General features: G+C 22.3%; 1 protein-coding gene across 3 annotated transcripts; it reads left to right on the forward strand.

The window, feature by feature from the left end:
* Nucleotides 1–249: 249 nt before the first annotated feature.
* LOC552647 (E3 ubiquitin-protein ligase Bre1) lies at nucleotides 250–5,466 on the forward strand. 3 transcript variants are annotated; one of them, XM_026439515.1, is made up of 16 exons: nucleotides 250–518; nucleotides 626–799; nucleotides 1,317–1,503; nucleotides 1,583–1,771; nucleotides 1,861–1,982; nucleotides 2,145–2,381; nucleotides 2,489–2,614; nucleotides 2,854–3,027; nucleotides 3,095–3,352; nucleotides 3,438–3,569; nucleotides 3,663–3,931; nucleotides 4,007–4,160; nucleotides 4,265–4,378; nucleotides 4,474–4,858; nucleotides 4,969–5,063; nucleotides 5,140–5,466. In XM_026439515.1, the coding sequence occupies exons 2-16, from the start codon at nucleotides 650–652 to the stop codon at nucleotides 5,419–5,421; spliced, it is 2,874 nt and encodes a 957-aa protein (XP_026295300.1). In that variant the 5' UTR covers nucleotides 250–518; nucleotides 626–649; the 3' UTR covers nucleotides 5,422–5,466. The 3 variants fall into 3 exon arrangements, with proteins under 3 accessions (XP_026295300.1, XP_026295299.1, XP_026295298.1); XM_026439514.1 differs by having other exon boundaries at nucleotides 4,456–4,858; nucleotides 5,140–5,421; XM_026439513.1 differs by lacking the exon at nucleotides 250–518 and having other exon boundaries at nucleotides 650–799; nucleotides 4,456–4,858.
* The last annotated feature ends 4,448 nt before the right edge of the window (nucleotides 5,467–9,914 follow it).

Consider the following 9,914-nt stretch of genomic DNA (forward strand, 5'->3'; position numbering starts at 1 on the left):
AATTAAGAATCCAAATGAAAATATAAATGATAACTATGTTTCTTATCTATTTAATCTTTATAATCATGGTGAATAGTATTTTAGCTTTATTTTTTGATTTGCCGCGTATGCAATGCTATGATATAATGGCGGCTTCCGTTATAAGCACGTATGTAGAGTTGGAAAGAAAGCATTCGAAAGGAATGAGAATTTGATTGGTTATTTCTGATAGAACTAATACAATCATATAAGTAAGCACGCATATTGGCCGAAAGTGTCACATTTACAAAGACGATCATATAACACCGCGTGTCGATGAGCAAAAGAGGGGAGGATTCCCCTTGCCTCTATATTGCCCCATGAGACTTCTTTCTAACTCTGCATAGTACTTTTTGTCGACCGTTTTCATAAAAATGTAAAGATCTGTCGAGAAAACAATCTTTTCGACAGGTTTTAGATATCTAAAAATGACATAGTGATATCGAAACTTTAAGGTATTTGTGGAGAGGATCGCTGGTGGTATTAGTATACGTTACGAGGTACGGATTCTTTTGATCAATAACAAAATTTCAAAGATTGTAAGCAATAAATTAGATATAAAGTGTTTGTTTTTCATTTTCAAATTTTTATATATTTAAATTTTCAGACAGGGAAAAACGCTTACGGCAAAATGTCAAAGCGGCCTGCAGAAAGTGGGGATTCAGGTTCCCAGCCACCTATTAAAAAAGTTCAATTCGAACCGATTTTAATCGGACCTATTTCAACTCTTGAAGAAATGGATATGAAAGTTTTACAGTTTCAAAATAAAAAATTGGCCCAGGTTAGTTGTCAAATACACATTTATGGAATTATGTATGAATTTGCAATGTTTAAGAAATATTAGCCATAAGATTATATTTTAATATAATCAATCTTTATAATAAAACAATTGGCATTTTTTACAACTAATATTATTATTATTGTGATTATTCATTATAAATGCAGATGCCATATAAAAGTAGTATTTATTATTAATAATGTAAAAAATTAATTTATTATGTAAACATAATATTATTCCATATTTGTTTGATTGTTAACAACATTGGATCGAAAAGACATAATATATATTTAGATAAGATTATTATTAATATTTTATATATTATATATAAATCATAATATTTTAATTTATTAATTACATTTTTTAATTATTTATGTGATTTTAATTATTTATTTATGATGTTACTTATAAGGTAAAGATTAATTTTCTAGTTGATTATTTTTTTTATATCCTTTTATTGATCAAAATATAAAATTATATTCATAGTTTCCTTTTATATTACATTATCTTGATTTTTTAGAGATTAGAGCAGCGTCATAGAGTAGAAGCTGAATTAAGAGAACGAATTCAACAATTAGAAATACGACAAATGCAAGATGATGCAGTCCTTAATGTTGTTAATCGTTATTGGAATCAATTAAATGAAGATATACGTATATTACTTCAAAGATTTGATGCTGAAACAGCTGATGAATCTGAAAATAAAAGTAAAAAAATCTAGATAATTGCATTTATTAAATCTCTAGATTTTTATAATTTATAATAAATGTTTTAACATAATTATAGATGAAAGTGAAGCTACAACATCATTTCTCATGCAGCTTTCTTCATGGGACAAAGAAGAGTTAAATGATAAATTAGCAAATCGTGTTCAAGTATCTAAACGTGCTGTTTCTAAAGTTGTACAGGCATTTGACCGTCTTTCTCAAAGAAATGAAAAAATTACTCTTGCACTTAAAGGAGAATTTGATGGAGGTATTTTATTGAAATATATTTTAAAATAAAAAAATATTTATTTTTAAAAAATAATAAATTTATTATGAAAAATTATTATTTATATTTAGAGGAAGCACCTAATATTGATGAAGTAGTGCGTAGAGCAAATGCTGAAATACAAATGGAAAATAGGAATCTTCAAGCAATAAATATACAACTTCATGAAAAATATCACACTATTTCATTAAAGGTAAACTAAAAATAAAATAAAATAATCTTATTTATTATTATTATATTTATTATATTTATATATATATTTATATTATATATTTATTATATTTTCTTATATTTATTATATTTATTTTAATAAATAATATTTAAATTATGTATTAATAAGTATATTTCTTCACAGATGTCAGAATTACAAGATACCATAACAGCAAAAGATACATTTGCTTTAGAACTTTGTAACCAAGTAGAAGATCTTCAGTATGAATTGAACAAAATACGAGCCCGTAATGATAAATTAGAACATCATCTTGGAGAAGCAATTGAGAAATTAAAAGCATTTCAACAAATACATGGTACAGATGAAAAAGGAAGTAACAAACCAAATACTTTAGTTGCATCAAGTGTGTCACAAACAAAGGTATAATATATATAATAATATTACGATAAATAATTATTATATTTTATTACGTGATAGTTTTTTGTTAAAATCATTATACTTACATGTTTTTATTTTGTCTTTTATAGCTTGAAGATTTACAAAGAGAATTAGAAGAAACCAGAGAGTTAGCTAATAATAGGCTGCAAGAATTGGATAAACTGCATCAACAACATCGTGATGCATTGAAAGAAGTAGAAGAATTAAAAATGGATGTGAGTTCTTTGGTTTTTGTATACACTTTTATGATATCCAGTATAGAATGTAAATTAATGTCATGTGCAATAAATACTTATGTTGTATTTGCTTTTGCCGATTTCTTGTGTTTTACTTTTTTATATTAAAGATAAAATATAATGTAAAAAAAAAATTAAGTAGAAAATTATATGATCATATTATATTCAACTATTATTTTTACTTATTTTTACTACTGAAAAATATTTTATATTTACAGATACGACAACTTCCAGAATCAGTAATTGTTGAAACAACAGAATATAAATGTTTACAATCACAATTTTCTGTATTATATAATGAATCAATGCAATTAAAAACGCAATTAGATGATGCTCGACAGCAATTGCAATCTAGCAAGAATGCTCATTTACGTCATATTGAAATGATGGAGGTAAATCTATTTTTTTTTTTTTTTTCATAAAATTATCAAAATTATATAAATTCATTAATATTTTTAGAGTGAGGAATTAATGGCACAAAAGAAATTACGTGGAGAATGTATACAATTGGAAGATGTTTTAGCTCAATTAAGAAAGGAATATGAAATGTTAAGAATAGAATTTGAACAAAATTTAGCAGCAAATGAGCAAACAGGACCGATAAATCGAGAAATGCGACATTTGATCACATCTTTGCAGAATCATAATCAACAGCTTAAAGGCGAAGTTCATCGTTATAAACGAAAATATAAAGAAGCTTCATCAGAGATACCAAAAGTACATATATTATTGACATTATATTTAAAAAAAAAAATGAATTAACAAAATAAAAGTATTTATAGTTGATATATGTTTATTGTAGTTAAAAAAAGAAATTGAAGAATTGACGACAAAATTGGGTCAACAAACATCTCAAGAAAATAAAGAGGGCAATAATTCAGATGGTAGTGGAAAAGAAGAAGATGCGTCAAATTCTCTACCAGGTTCAACACAGGTAAAATAAATTATTTTAACATATTTTTTTCATATTGAATCTGATATTTTTCATATTATAAAAATAATTCTTTGAACTTTTATATTAATTTAGATAAAGGAGGAGAGTGGAGTTTCAATAAAAAGAGAATCTGGAGAAGAAGAAATAGAAACTATTGAAGTTGGAGAAGGAGAAGGAAATAAGGGCACTCCGGATTCCTTAACTTTAACGTCTCCAACCTTAAAAAAAGAAAAAGATATTAAACGCGAAAAAGATATAAAAAAAGAAACTATAAAAACTGAACATCGCGATCCTGCTCATCGTGCCAAAGATACGAAAGTAGCAGAATCGGAACTTGTTAGAGATTTGAAAGCACAACTTAAGTATGTTGTGTATTATTTTCAATTCAATATAATTTATATTTATTTATTATTTATACTTAATCATTTTAATTACAGGAAAGCTGTGAATGAAATGAAAGAAATGAAATTATTGTTGGACATGTATAAAGGTGTTGGAAAAGAACAAAGAGATAAAGTGCAACTAATGGCAGCTGAACGGAAAACAAGAGCAGAATTAGATGAATTACGTCAACAATTAAAAAAAATTCAAGTACTTTTACCATTAAATTAAAATAATTTAAAGTTTTATATTTATTTATTATATTTCTTAAAAATTTTATTAATAAGTCTGTTTTCTTTCTTTTTTTTTTTTAGGAAAGTAAAAGAGAAGAACGTAAGAAATTGGCAGATGAAGACGCACAAATAAAGATTAAAAAATTAGAAGAACAAGCATATACTCTTCAGCGTCAAGTTGCTTCTCAAAAGCAGGTAACTTTATATATTTGATAAATTCTATAAAACATAAGTCTTATTTAAAACTATGAACTATTGGTAATGCTAAACAGAATTGTGTGTGGTTTCAGGAAGAAGAAGCTCTTTTGAATGAAATGGAGGTAACTGGACAAGCTTTTGAAGATATGCAAGAACAAAATTCTAGATTGATTCAACAATTACGTGAAAAGGATGATGCGAATTTTAAACTTATGACAGAAAGGATAAAAAGTAATCAATTACATAAATTGGCTAGAGAGGAAAAAGATGTTTTGAAAGAACAAGTTTCTACCTTAACAACGCAAGTTGAAGCTGCTAATGTTGTTGTTCGTAAATTAGAAGAAAAAGAACGTCTTTTACAAAATTCACTTGCAACTGTTGAAAAGGAATTAGCTTTGAGACAACAAGCAATGGAAATGCATAAGCGGAAAGCTATTGAAAGTGCTCAATCTGCAGCTGATTTAAAACTTCATCTCGGTAAAAGATTTATTTAAAGATATTTATATTTATAATATTATATATATTTAATTAATTACAATAGAATAATTACAATAGAAAAATAAAAAAATATTAATTGTCTTATTTAGAAAAATACCATTCCCAAATGAAAGAAGCACAACAAGTTGTAGCTGAAAAAACAAGTTCTTTAGAAGCAGAAGCATACAAAACAAAAAGATTACAAGTAAATTCTTATATTATTATAAAAAATTTTACAAGTTAATTAAAATTTAATTATTCTCATATATATTTCATTATAGGAAGAAATAGCTCAATTAAGACGTAAAGTTGAAAGAATGAAGAAAATAGAACTTGCAGAAACATTGGATGAAGTAATGGCTGAGGAACTTCGAGAATATAAAGAAACTCTTACTTGTCCATCTTGTAAAGTTAAGCGTAAAGATGCTGTTTTAACAAAATGTTTTCACGTATTTTGTTGGGATTGTTTACGTACACGATATGAGACTAGACAACGTAAATGTCCAAAATGTAATTGCGCTTTTGGAGCTAATGATTATCATCGTCTATATCTCTCCACATGAAGAAGAAAAATTTAAATTATTAAAATTCATATTAATGTCTCTTAATTCAATTGTGTAAAATTTTCTTACTTATTATGATGTGCATTTTTTTCTTATTCTTTCTATTTATTCTCGTGATCATTGGTAAATGAAAAATACAATTGCACGTCTTGTGAAAAAAGAAATTGAAAAGAAACAAAATATGTAAAAAATTGTTATTATTTAGTCGAATGTAATATAAAAAAAAATACTGCATTTTTTAATCATTTTGTGGTAATTTTTTTGAATTAATTATAATTTTTTCATAAATTCTGATCTCATGTAAAGTAAAATTTTGTAAGAATGTTTTTTTTTTTTTTTTATAGTAACACAATGAGAATACTGGAATACTGGAATGTATAATAATTTTAGACTTAAAATTCAATTTAATTTCTATTTATGGAAATTGAATAAATTTGAATTAATAATTTGATTAATTTGAAATGGAATATTGTAATATATTATAAATAGACGCTTAAAGTATATACTATAATTTAATAATAAAAAAATGAAGACATTTATTTTATAATTGTTCTTTTAGGAACAATTATATTTAAAATATATTGAGAAAATTTCAGTTTTAAAAATCACTTGATACTATCTTTTTTCCTGATTAATTAAACTATTAAAAAAGTAGAAATGTAATTTATTATATCGAAATTATATAAAATATATAACTCAAAAGTAAAAAAAAATAATTAATTTTAAGAATTTTATTTCTTTAATTGAATTTTATATTTTGCCTAATATAATTTTTTTTTTATTTTTGTTAATAAATATTTTAATTAAAAAAATAAAAAAATGTGAAAATATCGCTTGTATACATGATATATTACTATAAACAGAAATGCTAAATCAAGAAAATAAACCTAAATGTAAAAATAAAATGATAATCATCATTTAATGATGTAATTTATATTTTGTAACAAAGATCAAAAGATATATATCAATGATTTAAAGTATAAATAGAATATATCTTTTAAATCATATTTTTAATTTATAAAGATTTATAATAATTAATTATGCCATTTTTTAAAGAAATTAAAACAAATATATCAAGTTACAGGAAAAAATGTTTCCTGAGATACATAAAAATCTATTATCTTAATTTTAATTTAAGTATAATTAAAATTTTTTTTCATGGTAACAATATAATATTTAAACAATCTTTCTTGTGTTTAAATATTAATAGAAATAAAAATACTTAATTCTATTAATATTTGATATCTGTAACTAAAAATATATACTTACATTAACCATTTTTAAGGAATTAAATTATATATATTTTCATAAATTCTTATGAATAAGATTTTATTATGTTGTTATGATAAACAAAAGTTATGTTATTGCATTTATATAAGATTATTATAATAAATTAGAATATTACAGATTACATAATATTTTAAAATATTTTTATCTGAATATAAATTATAAATTTAGGAACTGTTTTGAAGAAAATAAAATATTGAAAAAAAGAATTATTATAATTAAATTGTACATATTTTTAAATAACTTCTATGTTTATGAATTATATGTTTTTTGAATAACTTCTTGATGAATAAAATTAAAAATTAAATTTTTTCAAAAAGATTAAATTTACTGAAATAATTGATAAAACCATTATATAAAGTGTTAATATATTCATAGAACATCTTGTTTAAAAATCAAAACATACAAATATAAAAATATTGATTGAAGTTTATTTATCAAATAATAAGCAATTTATGTTTTTAAGATTAGAAAAATGAAATAGAAAGAAATAAAGTCATATTATTTCTATTATTTTTATTATATTGCTATCATATTTTTGTCTCATTTTACCTAATGTAAACTTAAATTGCTTATAATTGAATACATACATTTTAATTGACATTTTTGTGTACCAACTTTTATGTTTATTTTGATTTTTAAAATTGAAAGATCCAAAGATGTCCTACAAATATATTAATATTTAAATTGTCCTACAAATATATTTATATTAATATTATTTAAAACACTTTAATTGAAAACATTAAAAATGTGCAGCATTCAAAACTATATAATATTTTATGAAAATTGAATTTACTTAGTTACATAGAATATATTATATTCACATTAATAAACATTTTAATTATAAGACCCATAAAAAATGAGCTATTTATAAATAATATTTTATCTATAATTTTGTAAATCATCTTGTATACATATATTTATTGCAATATAACAATAATACAATAAATTTAATATTATAAATTTATTTATCTGAAGCGAGGGACCTAACGTCCTTTTACAAAATTAATTATTATCATTATCGTCGGCAATTATTAATAATCTTATTAAAAGAGACTCACTATTATTAAAAAGTAATTGGAAATCCTTTGATATCTTGCATTTTACGAATTATATAACGAACACTTTTCATTATATGCAAGTTTCTTTTTCAATAAAAAGCACATAATATGTAAGTACTTACATATATTTGAGTACCATGTATATATAAAAACATGAAAATATTAATGGAGGACAAATATATATTTCGTAGTAATTATTTTATATTAAGAATTTGTGCTAACTATATATAATAATCAAAATACTTTTTTAGGAAAATGTAAAATATTAATTTATGCATAAAATATAAAATTTTTTTAAAATTATTTAAATTAAAACCAATTATAATTTAATGAAAGCTACTATATTTTAAATTGTGTAAAAAGATTAATTTATATAGATACATTTATATTTTTTATTTAAAAATCTTTAGTAGAAATAAATTACTATATAAATTAATATAATAAATAATACTAATAATTAATCTAATTATATCTCGATACAGTACTTTTTTCATAACTTTCTAATATTTTTCAATATATTATTACAATTTATATGAAAAGTGCTTTGCTTTTAAATAAATAATTTTTAAAAATCTTATAATTGAAAACATAAAAAATTTATTTTATGTGAATGTGTAGATATACAAATAATTCAAATTTAAAAAGAAAAGATAAAATCAAAAAATTTAAAAGTCAGAAACCATAACACTATATTTGTAATAATTATTCAAATATTTGTGCTTAAAAACAAGCAATTATATTAGTTTATACAAAACTTTTTAATTAATAATCGAAAAAATTTATAACATTCTTTTATTATTTATATTTTACGAAAATGAAAGTTTTGAAAGGAAATCATACTTATTTCTATATTCTGTTAAGTAACACATAACACTATTAATCAAATACTACTTAGATCAAATATATATCGATTCATTATAAGTTAGTTTAAAATTATATATTAAACAACAATGAATTAATTTGAAAAACAAGAAGCTCTTTGTAAATATATGTACATTTCTTATTTTTTTATTATATTCTAATTTTAAAAAACATGAAACGCTTGAAAAAGGACACTTTTTAAATGTTTAACTGATTTCTTTTTATTGGTGAAAAAGCTTCCATTTAACCAATTGATTACATTTACTTTACATAACAAATATGTAATTCCGCAAAGTCAACCGTTCATCGATAGGGTGTATATTTGACGTGTAGTTTTTATTGATGATAATCGCATTTTTTTTAATAATTGTACCTATATATGAGTCTCTTTCTCTCTTAATGTCTTTGAGTGTATAAGTGCGTCTATTAAAAGCACGAAATCCTTATCAGATGACCGGTCGCGCACGCCAGTGCATGAGTGCATACATGCATGTGTGATTATGTATGTGATTGTGTTATGTGTGACTGTGTAAATTTTTTCGTCTATTTTTTCAATTAAACGAAAGATGACTTAACAATAGTTTATAAATATCTCGATACGAATATATGTATATATTATTCCTACAAAATCATATATACCAATGAAAAAATCGATTTTATAATCGATTTATAAATGAAGTTTGATTATGAAAAAATGTTTATGGCTTCTTGTATTTCTGTATATATTTTAATAGTTATATTATAAAAAAAATGTGTGGTACAAAAAAATTTTAGATGGTAATGATAAAAATCACTCAAATAAAGTTGAAGAAAAACTTCAAATCAATATTATGAGATATTAATATAAATATTTTTAAAACAAATTGAAAGATTTGCAGTAAAAGAGATGATTATATTAATTATTAATTCTATATTTTCATATTAATTTTCTAATTTTCTAATATAACTATTTTTCTTATTGTTATAAAGAAATTTTTTCTTTTTAAAAATAAAAATTAATTTTTACAGTGATAATAAAAATTCATATAAAAGTTATGAATTGTTTATAGAGAAGAGTTTCTTATTTTAAATTAAAAGTTTTATTTATGAACATATTGAATAGTTCGCAAATTTATATAATTTAGTTTAATAATTTTGAGAAAATTCAAAAAGTAGTCTCTCACTGCAAATTCTCTAATTATATAACTATAAATCCATATGTATATTAATATATATAATATATTATATGTGTATATACATATATATCGATCGATATAAAAACTCGATAAATGTGAACGAGTCACA

This window comes from Apis mellifera, linkage group LG3, assembly GCF_003254395.2.
Source record: "Apis mellifera strain DH4 linkage group LG3, Amel_HAv3.1, whole genome shotgun sequence".
Classification (NCBI taxonomy): domain Eukaryota; kingdom Metazoa; phylum Arthropoda; class Insecta; order Hymenoptera; family Apidae; genus Apis; species Apis mellifera.

What these genes read in the sequence shown, in the direction of transcription:
- LOC552647 (XM_026439514.1), top strand. Translation starts at nt 650, where the DNA reads ATGTCAAAGCGGCCTGCAGAAAGTGGGGATTCAGGTTCCCAGCCACCT. An exon ending in TAAAGGAGAATTTGATGGAG is followed by an intron (nt 1,772 to 1,860) that starts GTATTTTATTGA and finishes ATTTATATTTAG; the next exon opens with AGGAAGCACCTAATATTGAT. An exon ending in CAAGTGTGTCACAAACAAAG is followed by an intron (nt 2,382 to 2,488) that starts GTATAATATATA and finishes TGTCTTTTATAG; the next exon opens with CTTGAAGATTTACAAAGAGA.